The 18,879-nt window shown below is 42.0% G+C and overlaps 1 protein-coding gene across 3 annotated transcripts in view; it reads left to right on the forward strand.

Moving 5' to 3' along the window:
• Positions 1 to 169: 169 nt before the first annotated feature.
• The window catches only part of LOC134624777 (zinc finger protein 492-like), a 264,689-nt gene continuing 245,979 nt past the window's right edge, over positions 170 to 18,879 (forward strand). Inside the window, exons 1-4 of one of the 3 annotated variants that reach the window (XM_063469826.1) lie at positions 170 to 433; positions 7,897 to 8,002; positions 8,434 to 9,534; positions 13,148 to 13,308. In XM_063469826.1, coding sequence (XP_063325896.1) covers positions 7,985 to 8,002; positions 8,434 to 9,504 — 1,089 coding nt within the window. In that variant the 5' untranslated portion in view covers positions 170 to 433; positions 7,897 to 7,984 and the 3' untranslated portion in view covers positions 9,505 to 9,534; positions 13,148 to 13,308. Of the gene's footprint in view, positions 434 to 7,896; positions 8,003 to 8,433; positions 11,322 to 13,147; positions 13,309 to 18,879 lie in introns of those variants that run through there. The other 2 variants (XM_063469825.1, XM_063469828.1) reach the window with 2 other exon arrangements.

The raw sequence follows: 18,879 nt of genomic DNA on the forward strand, positions 1-18,879 counted from the left end.
TTCTTAATCACAGTATGATGTTACTTTGTTGACATAATTTACGACAAGAGGCATGGGATGTCAGGGATACAGCCGATGATAAACGCCCAACACCTCACGTGGATACCTTGTGACGCTGAGTCACGTGACCGCACAGCCACAAATCACAGCAGAGCCAGGAAAAGGGGTGGAGAAAGTGTGTGTGTAGGAGAGGAGTCGAGCAGAGAGAGCTGCTTTTTCACGAAACGGGAGTAAAGTAGTGAACTTACACGAACATATACCACTACCAACGTTTGGATCGATATCTGCATCGATCTGCACACCCTTGTCTCCTGGATTGTAGCTGACATCAGCGTGAACCACGTGGGTCTCTGCTCCCTGATCTGTTTCCTGTGTTTGGAAAGAGTTCCAGCTTCATCGCGGAGTTTCTCTCGGTTTGTGGGCTCATCTAAAGGTAAGCACCGAGCTAACTTTAATGTGGGTTCAGTTTATGTTGAGTTTATCTCTGTTGAGAATAATAGATTGCTTGGTATACACTGGAGTTAGACAGACTGTAGAGTTCGTGCAACATTATGAAATGACGGTTGCTAGGGGGAAAGAATACATATAGAAAAATAGTGTTTGAATATGAACAAAAGGATGGGATGCAGGGCAGGAGAACAGCCAACCCCCACGACAGGAAGCCACAGGTACAAGCCTGGGGGACAGACCACGTGTCTTTCGCGCGTTGCATGCCGCAAGCATTTGCAGCACCGAAAAACGTTCATTCTCCGGTTCCAATGAATTCTTGCTTTTTCTTTGCTCCCCAAAAAAGGTATGTACGAAACGAAGGAGAAAAATGCCGGTCCGTACAAAGACAGACTTGATGAAAAGTCAAAGACAAGATACGAGGAAAAAATCAAAGGGAATGAAAGGTTTGGACAAAAGACGTTAGCGTGCTGCCCAACTTTCACCACGCTCATATTTATAATTATACGGTTCTTGGAGTGAGTGCATGCACTCATGAAGTTTAGTAACTTCAGGTCACTGCAACAAGCCCAGGTACAGTTTACCGACGGATGGGTACAGGACCTTGAAATACATCGTGTAGAACGAAAGACCATCGTACATAAGTTTACCAGTCTCACAAATCATCTTCATAAATACACATCTATTAACTGTTTATTTATAGGACCGTTGAGCTCAACGGTAATTAATTAGTAGTGGAAATAATTTCTGGTAAGCATTACAGAAATGTAGCAGTGACAATAATATTGTATGCTGTAATCGTACTGGACAGTTAGTGATACAAAAAAGCTGTTTTATCCTGTGAATAAAAGTATATGTTTTTGTCAATGTACCGTGGTAATAACAGAAGCGAAACGCAATATTGTGTCAGGACAATTCACTATTTATGCACAATAAACAAAGGAGCATAACCTACATCACCAATTATGTTATGAAATGCTTGGATCAGACTAACATGTGAGCTGCAGTGTTCTGGGACGTTATATTTGGTCTTTGAATGGCTGCAATCCAGGCTATCCGTCGCCTGTTTGTTACTTCGGAAACATGGCTCGAACAATTTCTCTTCAACGACGTAATCCGAAAACAACCAATCTCTTTACCCGTCAGCTTCCCGTGGCTGTCATGCGATCGGCTATTGCAGTTAATAATACAACAGCTTATTGCCATTTTTTGTGTTTCTTTGAATGGCTGTGTAACTGATTTCAATTGAAAGCCTGCGTGCGCTAGTACCTCTTGCCACGAGTTCCCAGAACTCTTTGTGGTTTTACCACGGAATGACGTCACATTTTCACAGAGAGAGAGAGCAGTGGAAGCCCACTGAGCAGGGGTGCCAAAGGGCTACCCCCGCGTGTGAGGAATGCTCCTCAGATCAGCCTTTAGAATAGGACTTCATAGGATGATCTCTAGATGCGTCTGTATTTTATTTACTCCCAGCCAGGGGCAATTCTAGGATCAGAGCTTTGGGGGTGCTGTTAGTCCCTGCATCGTAAATGTTGTTGCTGCAAAAGAAGAATGGATTGGAATAAAAAAACATACATATCCTAACCTTAATTACTGGGAAGAATAATGAATGATGCTCATAGTGAGTAAAAAGTAAACTGAGTGCATTTTTTGGACAGAGATTCACTCTTAATGTGTATAATGTATAATACAGAAACATTAAAAAACACTCCCAAAACAGAATAAATTATTACAAAATATGAATAAAAACTATAAACTATAAATGGAGGCAACTTTGCCTGTGGTAGAATGTATACAATGTATGAAAAAATCTTGCAGATACTAATTTTACTAATTTAATAATAATAATTTTGTGTTGTAAGATTTATGAGTTTCATGCTTTCATAGTGGTACTTAGGAGAGCTTGACATGTTTATCAGGTGGTACACACTGTAAAAAGTTTGAGAAACACTGATAAGTGTATGTGTGCTTTTGTAAAACATTTAAAGCTGCAGTACATAATCTTTGGAACAAGCTTACAACATTTTATATAAACAGAGCGCTCGGCTTCTCTTTACAGCTCCTCACTCCACCGGGGCACCGTTTGCGGCTGCACCGTTGTGGCTCAATAATATAAAATATATCATTAATTTTAATCTCCCTAATCAATGATAATGTTATATTGGAATGTTGTTAAAGAGGGTCAAAAATGTTTCAACCCAGTTTGTTTTGCAGATTCTGTATAGCAGCTTTAATATCTGGTTGTTAAGTGATAATGTGACGAATCCTACTTCCGGGCCTAAAGTAAGAATAAGAATAAGAACAACTTTATTTATCCCGAGGGAAATTCTTTTGTCATGTACTCAAAGCAGCAGGAGAGACAGAGGAACAGATGAATAAGATAAGTAGTCTGCGTTTAATATCGCTTTTGTGTTGTTAACATGTTTAATGTTTTGTATTTTCTTCTATTTAATCTCAAAAAGCTCCTAAAACAGTCAGTGATCACTGTTGACCTCCCTCGGCTTCTATTACCGCTAATCATTTATTAAAGCTCAGTTTTTAAAACCTTACGATGTAACTACAGCACAGCCCATGCAGCAGTATATGAATGACTAACCTCGTATTGTGGATGGATTATCTCAGTTGTTCTCCTGACTGAAGTTTGGTCCTTTTACAGCATCCTGCCATGCAATTACATTTGTTCCTGACCACCGAGAACACTCAAGTTAACTTTTATCAAGTGGAAAAAAGTTAGCTTGTTTATATTATGCTAACATAGCTGTGTCGCTAGCGGTCACGTAGCACATCATTATATACCAGCTAGCCAAACTTCAGTAACTCTACAAACGTCACTGCTGTTTAGTTTTCTGTCTTCATTTATGTTGGAAGTGATAACAGAGCTGTATGTTTTAATTTGTTTCCAAAACCCCGCAGTCAGGACATGCTATATTGTATTTAGATAGAAGCCAGCGAGCTAACTTCGTGCTAACTTCTAACTACGTTAAATGTCATAAATTCTGTTTTCATAGAAACCTGGATGTTAAACTCAATTGTTACACCTGGTAGAGCAGAACGCTGATCATTTTATTAAAGACTTTAGACAGTTTTTCAACTCTCAGTAATGCCATAGTGATCGTTTGACATATGGACCTGCAGCGGCGTTTAAGCCCAGACACGGCTAGTGACGTCAGACTTTACGACCGGATAGGGAGAACACAACTTCCAGATTGTATGAGTAAAATCAGGTTTTGTCTCTTTGTCAGGTTAACAGTTTCTGTTTTGCCTGTCAGTTGTCTGTTTTCATACCTGGTTCTTCCTGACCTTGTACTTTCTCCTCACATTCCCCTCTTTCCTCTCTCCCATTTTGCACTGACAATCATACACAAATAGATTGTATTCAATTAGACAAAAATTTACATATGAAAAAAAATCTCTTAAGATCACTAACAAAAAGTCCTCTCTCCGTATACGTCGCAAACGGGACAGTGGTAACAACAGTAGGCTACGGACAATCTTAAGTTTTAGATTTTAAATAGGCTATATAAATTTCAATGGGAGGAACCATGACGGTCAGATGTGGCTAATTTTACTAGAGAGTAGGATGGATTGTAGAGTAGCAAACATCGTCAGAAAAGACGTGATGTGATGTTTTTCTGCTAAAAAGAAACATGGTCTGAGTCCTACCTAACTATATAAAGAGTAACTGAGGGTTAAATGCAGCTAACATGTCCTGTTTTAAGCCAGACACTCACACCTCCGCTCTGCTGCTTCTCAGCCGCCATCGCTCTGGCTGAAGCACCCCCAAAAATGGGCCAATATCGTGCCTCCTGCCAGCGCAAATGAAGACGTCTGATTTTGGAAGTAAAAGTCTCCACCTGATTGCTACCATCAAAAAGAATCGTACTTCAACAGCTCCTGGATGAGGACTTCTGCTGCTCTCCTCGGTATCTGTTCACAGTTTATTGTGAAGATGTTGAGAGAAGAGTGGGGCTGTGTCCACAATGGCCTGGATAGATTGGAAAACGGCGTTCTCTTCTGAAAACATTCCGTGTCTACACTAGCATTTTCAGTCGTTTTCACAGCGTTGCACGTCCAGATTGAAACGGCCGAAAACGCTTACGTGCCAGTGCTGCGCATGCGTGAAACGCAAGAAGATTCGACCTGCCTCATTTCTGTCTGCTGCTTATTTACTTTCTAGTGTTCTGACAAACCATCGTACTTTGGCAAAATGTCTTATTGTAAGTAGTTTATGCACATTTCTGCTGTCGAGTAATTCCAGCACAAATTTTATGACACTTTGCCACTTACCGTATTTTCACGACCATAAGACGCACCGTACTAAAAAGGCGCAGTCTCAGTTATGTGTGCGGTTACTGTATTTAACACACACATAAGGCGCACCTCATTATATTGCGCATACAAGTATGCGTATTTAAAAATAAAGCGGGAGCAAAACCGAGTTTGGTACTCAGATTTTAATTACCGGTAATTGTCATCAATCAAACCCATCGAGCTCGAACAACAGTCCCAGCAGACATGTTAGCCCAAGCATCTACAATCCATTCGCAAATTGTGGCGTAACTCGCCCGGCGCTGCCTTCCACTCTTGGTGAAACTGTGGTCTCCATCGGTCATCCATTGCTCCCACCCCGGTAGCAGCCTTACTTTGAACGGGCGGTTCACACTGATGTCCAGCGGTTGGAGTTCCTTTGTCAGGCCTCCCGGAATGACAGCAAGCTTTGTTTTCATTTGTTTCACTTGTTTTTTCACATCGGCTGTGAGATGGGCACGCATAGAGTCACAGATTAAGAGCGATGGTGATGCGTGGAAAAAACCACCTGGTCTCCTTACATACACCTCCCTCAGCCACTCTTTCATCATTTCCTCATCCATCCAGCCCTTTTCATTTGCCTTAATGATGATTCCTGCTGGAAACTTCTCTTTAGGCAAAGTCTTTCGCTTGAACATCACCAAAGGCGGCAGTTTCTGTCCATTAGCATGGCAGCCAAGCACAACAGTAAAAGAAGACTTTTCGTACCCCGTTGTGCGTATCGCTACCGTGCTGGTCCACTTCTTCTCCACAGTGTGGCTCACCGGGATGTCGAAAGTTAGCAGCACCTTGTCCATGTTTGTGATGTGGCTGGGCTGGATGTTTATGTCGCCGATGTGTTTGCTGCAGTAGGAGCGGAAGATGGCCAGCTTTTCCTTATAATCCGCTGGAAGTTGCTGCGCTACCGTAGTCCTGGTCCAGATGGAAAAATGGCACTGTTTCATAAAACAAAAGCACCAAGACGGGCCTCCTTGGAAATGTTCAATTTTCATTTGTGAAACTGCTTTTAGCCGAATGCTGACCGTCGAAACGCTTCTCCCACTCGTTCTTTGCTCGATGATCCACCGCTCGAGTCTTTCCTCCAACTCGGGCCACCTCACCTTATGTCCGCGGAAACTCAGCTGCGTTTTCTTGACCTGCAGGAGCTTGTTTTCTAGCTTCCTCCACTTGCGAAACATCGATTCATTAATCTTAAATTCTTTCGCGGCTGCTCGATTTCCATGTTCCTCCGCGTAGCTGATGGCCTTCAGTTTAAACTGTGCTTCGTAAGCGTGTCTCTTTGCCATTTTCAGGGTTGTTAAAACAACAATGTTCTGCATAACGCACATACCTGTTCTTTTATATAGGTATGTGCGATCGTAGTATATACCGGTACAGTCAATGCCCACACTTCATCCTTTAGCGTTCTCATGGTGTTCTCTACTACGTCCTCATTACAACACACAGGGCACACTGCACTATAGGGCACGCCATACTTTTTGAAGACAATCTAAGACTTTTAAGTCTTATGGTTGTGAAAATACGGTAACTTTGCCCATCAGAGTATGCTTGTAGCTCAGGGGTGGGCAATCCCAGTCCACAAGGGCCGGTGTCCCTTTAGATCTCACCTTGGGTCAACACACCTGAGTCACATGATTTGTTCGTTACCAGGCCTCTGGAGAACTTCAGGACATGTTCAGAAGCTAATTTAGCCATTTATATCAGCTGTGTTGGTTCGAGGACACATCTAAAACCTGCAGGGACACCGGCCCTCGTGGACTGGGATTGCCTACCCCTGTTGTAGCTCATATTCAAAAAGCCAGGACAGTTTGCCACTTAATTTTACCCATCAGAGTATGTTTCTAGCTGTTATTGACAAAGGTAGGATGGTTCGCCACTGAATTTTAGCTGTTAAAGTATGCTTCTAGCTCAGATTAACAAAGGTAGGATGGTTTTGCGCATGTGCAGAAACAACAGGTAGGATGGATTCCCAGAACACAGGCTCTTTGAAACGTGGCAGCAAAATGTTGAGGAAAAGCACAGTTTTTTAAATGGACTAACAATGAGGTGGACTTGTTGCTGTGAGTAACACAAAAGTAAAAAGTTGCAAAAGTGATTGAGAGTTCAGTGTGAACTTCGCTGACCTAAAGAACTTAAACATAAACCATAAACATCAAAAATGAACTAGAACTCAAAACACTGGTTCAAAAGACCCAGAACGCGACAAATACATAAATAACTGAGCTGCTGAAGCAGGTATATAGTGCTGAATTAACTCAAAACAATTCAGATTAGCCTTGACCGTCTTATCAATCTTCCTTACATGCTTGTCCACTTTAAGACGTAAATCAAAAATTATTCCTAAAAACTTAAAATCTTTGGCCTTCTTCGTTCCTTACCTGGATTTTAAACTCACCATTTATCTGATCAGGAACAAGAAACTAAGAATCTTTTAGTCTCACTCATTTAAACCCTCTGCTGCTTTCTGTTCACCCCTGCTATCATTCAATCATCTTTCCTAATATAATATTAGTCCACTAGTTCATATATCCTTTCTCATCTCACTAAGTGAGCCGAACAAGATGATAAAATCAGAAACACAGGCTTAAAATACCATCTGGTATTCATGAGCTTCATTGCATGTGTGTGTATGTGTTAGGAGGATTAAAACATTCTGTGCTTATGTATGTCGTTTTAATTCCTTTCCCCTTTTTCTGAAACAAATCTCTGTGTACTACACCTTCTTGTTTCAGAAACATCTAAAGAAGAAAGTCTCTATTGTAGTCAGGCACAGCTAAATTCTGTTTGTGAGTTAACCTAGCCAACCACACTGTGTTCCCATTTTAGGGGAGCTAGGATGGTAATGAGGTACTTGAAATGTTGTAGGCGACTGAGTTTATACTGACTCCGTCTTTGTGGATCTATGGAAGTCCATATATACAGGGTGTAGTATCCCCTGGGTAAAGGCGGTGATAGGGGGGTGAGGGGTTCTTCCCTTTCAAGTTCTTGTAGGCAACTGATGACTTTCTTTTTGTAGTTGGTTCTGGGGTTTCACCTTGAATCTTCATAGGTATTGTTGTCACTGAGGAGTTTAGTCATGTTTATTTGCTCTGCTTCTTTTGGTCAGGAATAAAATACACTTATATACTTTTTGTGTCCCAGCTGAGTAACAGGAGGAAAAGAGTCTGGTGGTGCAGCAGAGGAACAATTTCAGCCATTTGGACTCAGCTCAGCCACTACAGAGGAAACAATGACTTCAACACAGAAGGTGAGAAAAACATCACAGTTACACTGTTATTGAAACTGTGTGTACAGCTGGTTGGTTTTTAAAAACCCATCAACAGCAGCTTTATCTTTTCTCCTCCATATATACAAAATCTACATTCACAACCAAAAACCACAGAAGTTACAAGAAAATACAATCATATTTTCTCTACACACATTGAAACAACAATATCATCAGTTGAAATCACAATTTTTTTCTGAAATAAAAGAGTTTCTCTACTGATCAATATTTCTTCAATAATGTCATTTTCATTACAACTCTCATTGTGTCACATCATTGTAATGTGATACTATCACCAGAAGGTGGTGGTAACAAACCTACAATGTGTTTTTGTTGACATGTTTGATTCCACCAATGGAGGAAGTTTCAGTTTGTTCCACTCACTGCCTCTGTTTGTATCTCTGTCACTGCAGGACCAACATGGAGCGAGAAGTCAGCGCTCTCAGGAGGCCGACAAACCTCACAGAAGAAAGGGAGAGAAAACCTACAGCTGTGATGAGTGTGGGAAGGATTTTACCCAGGCTGGACACTTAAAAACACACCAACTCATCCACAGTGGAATTAAACCTTACAGCTGTGACTTGTGTGGAAAGTCTTTTAACCGGGCTGAAAGCTTAAAAACACACAAAGTCACCCACAGTGGAGTTAAAGCTTACAGCTGTGAGTTGTGTGGAAAGTCTTTTACCCTGGCTCATAACCTAAGAACACACCAACGCATCCACGGTGGATTTAAACCTTATAGTTGTGATTTGTGTGGAAATTCTTTTACCCTGGCTGGAGACTTAAAAAAACACCAACGTATCCACAGTGGAGTTAAAGAGTACAGATGTGACTTGTGTGGAAAGTCTTTTACCCTGGCTGGAAACCTAAAAACACACCAACTCATCCACAGTGGAGTTAAAGAATACACCTGTGACCTGTGTGGAAAGTCGTTTACCCTGGCTGGAGACTTAAAAAGACACCAAGTCATCCACAGTGGAGTTAAAGAATACACCTGTGACCTGTGTGGAAAGTCTTTTAACCTGGCTCAAAACCTAAAATCACACCAACGCATCCACAGTGGAGTTAAACCTTACACCTGTGACCTGTGTGGAAAGTCGTTTACCCTGGCTGGAGACTTTAAAAGACACCAAGTCATCCACAGTGGAGTTAAAGATTACACCTGTGACCTGTGTGGAAAGTCTTTTGCCCTGGCTCAAAGCCTAAAAACTCACCAACGAATCCACAGTGGAGTTAAACCTTACAGCTGTGGGTTGTGTGGAAAGTCTTTTACCCGGACTGGAAGCTTAAAAACTCACCAACTCATCCACAGTGGAGCTAAAGACTACACCTGTGACCTGTGTGGAAAGTCTTTTGCCCTGGCTCAAAGCCTAAAAACTCACCAACTCATCCACAGTGGAGTTAAACCTTACAGCTGTGACTTGTGTGGAAAGTCTTTTAAATATCAACCTCAGCTGAAAAAACACAAACAGATCCACACCTGAAAGTAACTCTACAAGTGCAGTTACTGTGAGGTATGTATTTAGTTTTTTATCTTGTAATTGTAACCTGATTGTTTGGAACAAGTCTGATCAGTAAACTTATGGAGTTATACTGAATGAACTGTTTGGAAAAATGAAGACTCATTTCCGCCCACTAAGCTGAGTGTTATAATGTAAACAGTAAAATGTAATTGGACGTTGGCAGAGATGCTTTTTATTTCAGGCGACGTTCAGGATAAAAATATTGAAGGAATTCCCCGACTTACACTGTCTTTGTTTAGAAGTGGAGCAAAGCACATGGATCCAGTTCTCAACCCTGTCGTCACTGTGGTGGTGGGAAAGAGTTTCTCTGTGACTTTTGCAGAAAACCTTCCAATCATCAACAGGACCTAAAAAAAACATGAACGTAGACACACTGGAGACAAAATGAACTACTGCAAAGAATGTGGGAGAGGCTTCCACACACCAAGTACATTAAAAATACATGAACTCTTCCACAGTGGGGTCAAAAAGCACACCTGTGACCAGTGTGGGTCGTGACAAAAGCTTCTCACAATCAGGTCATCATAACAAACATGAACATAAACACATGGAAGTGAACTTCAGCTGTGACCAGTGTGACAAGAGCTTCAGGAATCTCAGTTCATACTCTGAACACAAACGATCCCACACTGTAAATAAACTGTTTCACTGTTACCAATGTGCAAAAACATTCACTTCATTATCTGCTCTGTGCAAACATCAGCCTGATCATGCAGGACTGAAATCACTGGATCACAATGAATCTGAAGAGAGAGAAAGATCCTCTTCTGGTTTCAGGGTCAGACTTAAAAACCTTGAGATCAGGCTCCACAGAGTTCAGCTGGAATCTCCTGTAAAGAGTGTCAGCTGATGTCACACTTGGATCTGATGAGGTAGCTCTGATTTCTGGAGCTGCAGTGAATAATCCTGAATGTTACATTTAGGAAGCTGCATGTATAGATATGCATATCAAGTTTATGTTTTTTCCTTTGAGGGATTTTAATTCTCTTAAATGTTATCCCTGTTACATTTTATTCTTTGTTCCCTTAGGACACAGTAGTGTTTAGTAGTTGTATTCATTTTATGTGTTACCTCAGTTAAATTTCAATCCTTCATTCATATTTAATCTTTTGCTGTGGTAATCCCTTCTCTTAAATCATTTTCTCCCAAAACTGCAAATATTTTCACAGCAGTTGCTCTTAAAACTTCCCAAATGAACTAAATCTGTCCACCAGCTTTGAAACAACACCTGCTGTGACTTTATGTCCAGAAAAAAGAAACTCAAGCTAAACTGGTTTTGGGCTGTGCTTCCATGTAATACCAGTTTGTGCCAGAAGATGAAGCAGTGAGTCAGTGTAACCTTTATTTAATTGGGTAAAAGGTAAAAACAGCAGCACACATCAGGACCATTTTAAAGATCACAGGTGACTTTTACTTAATTCAAATTCCTTCAAATTTTGGCTCCTCCTTTCACTTTAGTGTATTTACTGTATCCTTGAAGTCCACGTGTTGTTTTTTAATGGATTCATTTTGATCCACATGTTCTGCAGCTGTTTTCCTGTTGATTTGAAATTTGTATTATGAAATCCTGATAATGTTAAAGCGTTAGTTATATTTGATGAACTCTGTGTAAAGTTTGTCTTATTAAACAGTTTGGTGTGAAAAATAAAGAAATGGTCTCAGAACAAGTAGTTTGAGCCATGATTTCAGATTCAAACTAATTTAACTGTTTTCAGTGGTACATGTGGAGGTTTATCAGAGGAGGCGACTTGGCTGTTCTCCACTCACACAGAACAGGGTTCCTGCAGCTCATTAAAAGCTCTGAAATGATCTTCAAGGACAAAAATATTTGATTTTTCTCAAAAACGTGCTGTGGGCATGACGTTTTCAGACCGTGCACGACTCTCACTGAGCACCACTTTGAAACGCAGCTGATTGGTAGATTCCCTTGTCTGCAGAGTCCAAAGACAAAAACGGACTTCTCCACTCTGTATGGTTCGTACCAATTCGTCACACTTCCGTTTGGCTTGTTTGAAGCCCCGGCCATTTTTCAGCACCTCCTGTAGCGATAGCTGCGTCCTCACACTGCATATGCTGTTTCCTACCTTGATGATGTCGTCATTCATAGTGATAGCTATAGGAGCATGTGCAGTGGTTGGTTACCATCCCGGTTTCCCTGAGGCAGGCAGGGCTGATGGCAAACCCGAAGAAGTGTGTGGTTGGATGGAGGGAGGTACAGAGTTTTTTGGTACAATTTTGAGACCCCATTTGAAGACTGATTACACCACAGCGACGTGATGAAGGCTGTCCCAATTCCAAATGCGCCCTTCATTTCCCCAGACTTGAAGGATGAGTCAGGTGTATCATTCGCGGCCCAACACATCCCAGAATTCATAGCACAGCTTTGACTGTGGCTAATTCTTTTGAAAAACAAAAAATGGCAGATGGCAGAAGCGTGGTGGCCAAAGAGTAAACTTTTAAATGTAATGTAGTGAAGTAGATTCTGGGGTAGGATTTTACATGCTGTCCACAAACGCACCACTGGCATCCACACCTTCCCAGCCCACAATTACCAGGCTTATAAGAAACAGCTGTGCTCCACTACCAGAAGGAATTATTTGGCAGTGTAGAATTAAAGAAATTATTTTACTGCTACTGTACATAACCATCATCTTTATCATTGCATTAATTATCATTTCATCAAAGCATTTATTGAAGCTGCTGGCATTATGTTATAACTTGTATTACAGGGGTTATCATAATCACATATTAACATGTTTATTACAGGTGCAGTTATAACCACTTTAAATGATTGAGTTAAATATATATATCAAAACTCATATGCTGAGTATATTGATACAGTAAAATAGTAGCTGAGCAAAGGCCTGAATGTATTCAGCTTCTTGTTGCATTTGAGTTTGCCTAGTAACAGGTGACAAAAGGAGGACAAGTTCATGGTGACCTCAAAGGCCTAAGATCATCACCATATTCGGAAGAGGATGCCAGAAAGAGGAACTTCTGTGTCTGCATTTATCTCTTAGAATTGATCATTATCTGTAGAGGAGGCAAATAATGTTCTTAAGATGCAAATTATGTGACTGTAAACGAAAGAGGGGGCGTTACAATACCCTGATGTTATAAAAGCAATCTGAAGTGTATTTTGGGAAGAAGATGTACAACTGATGTCTTGCAGTTTACATATCTCCACGCGGCGTGTATTCATTAAAATCAATTGTTTGACTGACCTCTTCTGGACCATCATTGTTTTACTCTCGTCCTCAATTTCGGACCCTTAACAGCAGTCTTGTCCAGTCAAGGTGGCTGAGAGCTTTAGGCAGCTATGCGCTGCAGATCTCTCTAGGAAAGCTACTCAGTTTAGTATTGCCCTTTAGAGAGTGGTAAGTGGGACTCTTGTGTTATTATAATGTGGCATATAGTAGGGTGGACTCTGACAACTGTTCCCCTCTTTTGTTGCAGGTTTGCACTATACTGCTGCTGTCTTGTCATATGCTGTTTTGTTTGTTACACAATACTTTTATAACGAACAGTGATTTGGGGTGTATTTGTTTTATGTAGATCTTTTACTAATTTGTTTAACGTTTTATGCTTTCTTTTATTGCTTTAGTGGAGGTGCGGCCGCTTGTTGAGGGGCTAGGTACGTGAGGTGGAATCCCCTCCCCGATGCATGCGAGTGTACACACCAGGCATAGGTAACATCGTGGTAGGGAGTCTGGTTGTTTTAATCATCGTTTTGTTAATAAAGTGTTTTAATTGTCTATTTTGCCGTCTCAACCCTGCTACCTTAGGTGCCTTTTTGATTTTATAATTTTATGTTTTTAGTAGTAGTTCTTAATAAACTTCGATTTGTAAAATTCATCTGTCTCACCTCTGCCGTTAATAATGAGTCTGTGGGCTTTGGTAGCCAGTGCAACACGTACATTGGGTAGAGAAATCTTTCCTGGGTTGTAACGCCCTCCCCCAGGTGGCGTTGTCAATATCTTAGTTACCGTCCCTGGTCATTCCTCAATCGCGACACCACAGTAAGTATTGAATTTTTCAACCTCATCAGTTAACGCTGTCCATGCAGATTTTTTTTTTTCCCTGTCCCGTTTGGATCTTTAGCCATCAGAATTGTCTTAAGGCCAAGAGAGATGCCAAGCGGATTTACTTTACCAAGTGGATCATCATGGCCTTGCCATTTTGGTCCATTTGATTGACCTTTATTATAATTATGTATTTATTTTATTTTCAGTTGTTACAGTCGGGACAGACATGACTGGGGGATAGGACAGGGAGAAAGAATGAAAGAAAGAGAGGGAGAGAAAGAAAAATAGAGGGTAGAAGAGATGTGAGAAAGGGGAGAAGAAAGAGAAAACAAACAAAACACCTGGATCACCTGTGGAGAAAAAAAACAGAAGAGAAAACAAACAAACCCCAAAAAACAGCGACATAATAAATACAGCACCATCACAATAAACTAGCTAGCAGTAGATAACAGTACATACTAAATATTAAATGTTGTTGTGCAGCACGCAAGATGGCTCACAATATGCTTTGAGGTAGTAGCCAAGAAAGGTGTAGTTTGTCTGTGAACACCCGTGTGTACACCTGTGTGGATAAGCATGCTTGTATTCCAAAGGTTTCTCCATGTAACGATCTGCTAGGGAGTGTGGGGAGCCATAGCCCCGTCCCCCAGGGCATGAAGCAGTTATGGAGGAGATTCAGTCCCCAGACATCCAGAGGCCCCAGAGTATGAGGACCCAAGGAGGACCACCAAAGGGGGGGAACCGTGCCACCCTCCTGGGAAGAGCTGAGTAGACCTCCAAACGAGATGTCACCCAGCAGCCACAGAGCAGAGGCCGGAGGGGGTTGCAGCGGCGTGCCCGTGGGCTCGGCCAGCTGTGCCAGAGAGGACCGAGCTTCAGGCCCAGAGGCCTGAGGGCACCCCACCCCCCGGAAGGGGCCCAGCCGGGCCACAGGCGCCAGGCCCCACCAACTGGCCACCAGGAGTGAGCCGGTACATACATGAGCACCCAGCCCCAGTTCACAAGAACCACCAGCACACCGTCTGAGGGCATCAGCCACCGGCAGGGAGTGTGGTGAGGGGAGATAGGCCTCCGTACGTTGGAGGGCCTGATATGTTCCCAGAGAGGTCGAGTCTAAGGCCCAACCTGACATATAGACACAGACGAACAGGCGCACACAGACTCAAACGTGCATTCCCACCCCCATATACACAACCCAATACTCGGCACTTACCCAACATGTAGACAGACACAAATAGACACTGCTGCAGTGCAGATATTATAGATTTGTAAATGATTACCTAACAATCTTGTCAACACAAAGTTCTTTATTGACAGGCAGTGGGGAGAGGCGACACTTGGGCAGTGCATTTACTGCATATAATGTGTTATCAACCTTTTCATCTTTTCTCATTACCCACAGCTACATCCACTTCTGTTGGGCTTAGGCTACTCACTAGGGCTGGGTATTGTCACTGATTTCTATAATCGATTTGATTCAATTCAATTTTAACTCAGTAACTGTTTCAAAGTAACGGAGGATAAAACACAGAAAAACAGCAATATTAGAAAGGCTGTCAACTGTGTGGGGGAGCCCCCTTGTGGCGAGAGAGCACAGTTGCACTATTGAGCACATGTTCCAGTGTTCAGAGTTGGAGCTAAGACATAGCAAGAGCCACCTGACAGACTGACTCAGCAGGGGATGTCTACACACGGTGTGAGTTGTGTGCGTCGCTAAAGAACTGTGAGTAGACGTAGAGCCCTGCCTGGAAAGGACAGTTTTAGTCTTTTATGCCAGTTAGACATTTAGTGGATGTAGAAGTGCAATGTGTTTTGACCTGTTCGCTATGTGGCTAGTTCATGCTACTAATGCTACTTGTTATGCTATATGCTTTCTAGCTGTAAGCTAAAGCCATTTGGTGTTTTGTGATATATTGTTGTTGGGTGTATTGGCAATCAGTGTCATGTACTGTAAGGGTTTGGGAGTAGTGTATGAAACTTGTGCATGTAAATGTTCATATAGGAATTCCTATTTGTAGTTCTGGTTAAATTCGAAGAAAGCTAATGAATCATAATTCATGACTTCGATCTTTATTACATTTAGTATTCTGTATGTGTTCTGTTCACAGACCACACCTACACCCCTCACCAATTTGTAAGCCTGCGGTTGCATTACTGTGTTGCTGTACTGTGCTGTTAAGCTGAGGAATCACAGTAAAGACGGTATAACCTTTAACTGTGCGTCCTGTGTGTTCTGACCGACACACCAAGGTGAACACCACTGCTATTCAGCCAACGCCTATACAGTCCTGGGTTCAACCCAAATTAACCTTGGTCCTTCGAGCCTAGGGATGGGTATCGAAAACCGGTTCTTGTTAAGAACCAGTCCCCACTGTTTCAATTCCTTGGAATCGTTTGCCATTTTGGCAAACGATTCCCTTATGGATTCCAGTCGCCCCGAATGACGTCACCACATTGCGGAGCGTCATTTACCTGGCAGGAAACATGGCGGCTCAAACGCTCAAAAGTTTGTTTATACTTTACGAGAATGGATGACAACAGGGCAACTTGCAATACTTGCAAAGTAGATATTTCACTTAAGGGAGGAAACACTACGAATCTGCAAAAGCATTTGCTCACAAAACACGCGATGACCTTAAATGAATGTCGTGTTTTTAATTCCGCTCCGGACTCGTGAATCTGAACTCAGCAGCAGCGGTAATGTTCGCACGTCCTCTCCCGTTAATGCGGCAGGTAAGTAATCAACTAACAGTGCATATTATGTTAGCGCGATCTGCCTTATTACAAAACCTGCCATTACTGTGCATTTAGGTGACCGTGATGAGAGAGACAGAGTCGGGCTGGCTCAGCTGCTGGCAGTTGTCGCTGCAGTCTACAGGCCAGGATGAATGTCACCGAGCAGTGACTAGGTTTATGGTCAAAGGCTTGCACCCATTTGTCACAGCAGATGCCCCCGATTTTCGGTAAGTGAAGGTGTTTAATTGTAGGCAGGGACATTACTGGATATTCTTGTGTAATTGCTACAGAATAATTTATGTTATAGTATAGAAGAATATTTATTTTATTATTTTACATTTACATTTTTTTTCCTGGGGACCCTGTGACACCCCAATAAAGGCTGGTTCTCTTGAGATCGCACTGTTGGGTTTGTAAGGCCATGTTACTCCTAAATTTCTATCTTGTTCAAAGAGAAGATAAAAAGCTAATCGACCTCAGTGTTCTCCCTTTTCAAAAGAATCAATAAGAGAATCGATAAGAGAATCGATAAAGAATCGGATCGTTAAACAGAATCGAAAATGGAATCGGAATCGTTAAAATCTTATCAATACCCATCCCTATTCGAGCCGGATGGTGCTTTCCTTGGATCCTAAAGATACAGCCTAGTTTCTTCTTCAATGAAGATGTCTCAGAATCAACTCGCTCAAGGTGCCAAGTACAACCTCCCCCCTACCTTGCAGACTATGTTAACCCAAATTAACAAACAAACTAAGCGTTTTTCAATTTGGCATAATTAAAAAACAAATGTATTAAACAGCAAAAATGAAGCTTTCTTTTGGTCTGAGAGGAAAAAAGGCTGCAGCTCAGAATCAGTGAGATGTTGACTTTCTGCGCCGACGGCATGTCCGTGTTCATGCCATCGGGTGAGGAAGACGACATGTCACTAATCCATCAGGTCCGCGCTCTGTGTTCACGTCTTTGTGTGGAATCTGTTCACCTGCTCTCATTTATTGTTTTAACTGTTTGGTGGTCATTGAAATAGTTTTGTGAGCTCCCTGCGTTTTTGGCAAAATACATTTATATTTAGAAATCAATTCAGGATTTAATGAATCAATATCGCATTATTCAATGCGTTATTAATCGATACCGACTTGGTATCGATTTGATACCAAGTCGGTAGGGCTGCACGATTAATCGTTAGAAAATCGCGATCTCGATTCATACTTATGTGCGATCTCATTTCCAAATGACAACGATTTACAAAAAAAAAAAAAAAAAGACGACGACGACGATTGTACCGCATTTTGATCCGGGACGTAATCTGCATGAAAACAAGCACTCACTCTTCCTGCTCAACAAATGACAAGGGCGGAGCCATATACCACGTGATACAGAAGCTGTGCCGTGTGATGCTAAAATTGGCAGGAAAAAACAACGGAGAGCACGTCAGGGATGACGAGAAAGTGACAGGAGAAAATCCGTTCCGGGCAACAACCCAAACATCAATAACAGGAACCTTATACAGCGCTTCCCTATACCCGTTGAACTCCCGCAGGCACAAAGAAATTACGGAGGCTATTACTTATCACCTGACCAAAGATATGGCTCCCATCAACACTGTGCAAAACGAGGGATTTAGGAAAATGATCAACACCCTAGACCAGGGGTGGGCAATCTCAGTCCACGAGGGCCGGTGTCCCTGCAGGTTTTAGATGTGTCCTTGAACCAACACAGCTGATTTAAATGGCTAAATTAGCTCCTCAACATGTCCTGAAGTTCTCCAGAGGCCTGGTAACCAACTAATCATGTGATTCAGGTGTGTTGACCCATGGTGAGATCTAAAACCTGCAGGGACACCGGCCCTCGGGGCCTGAGATTGCCCACCCCTGCCCTAGACAAACGCTACACAGTGCCGTCCCGCAACTATTTTTCTATTGTTGCACTTCCTGCTCTTTACACGCAACGGTGGAGACGGAATTTCAAGCAGCAACGACAAAATGTGAGACATTTGTTGTTATGTTTATTTATTGTAAACAATTTATTGTTTTTATGTTCAGTCTCAACTGTTACGAAGTTGATGTGCAGTTAAAAAGCGCAATAAACATTTATACTAGAAAAGAAAATCGTGAGAGAATCGTGATGTCAATTCTAAGCAAAAAAATCGTGATTCTCATTTTATGCAAAATCGTGCAGCCCTACAAGTCGGTATCGGATCAATTCTAGCCTGGTGAGATCAATTCTTTACTTTAATATCTGCTCTTGTTTGCAATGCTGTGCATTCGGCAAAGACGAAACAGCCAGGTCGCCGGACTTGCTGCTCCCGTGTCAGCGAATGGCAGGCAGACTTTGCTTCTCCTCCCCCCTCTTGTGTTTAGATGTTACGCTGTCATGTGACGTGACTTTGGGGGATTGTTAGGTTGTTTACATATTAGTTATATATTCACCAGTTGTTTTTGTTGTTAACAATTTTAATTGTAATTTTTGTATTATAGTTTCTCAACAGTACTTGTTTCTTTTAATTTGTGTGAGGAAGAGGAGGAGGAAGAGCCAGCAGCAGCTGACAGATGGAGAGAATAGACAGACTGTTCCCTGT

Source organism: Pelmatolapia mariae, linkage group LG3_W (assembly GCF_036321145.2).
Source record: "Pelmatolapia mariae isolate MD_Pm_ZW linkage group LG3_W, Pm_UMD_F_2, whole genome shotgun sequence".
Taxonomy (NCBI): Eukaryota; Metazoa; Chordata; class Actinopteri; order Cichliformes; family Cichlidae; genus Pelmatolapia; species Pelmatolapia mariae.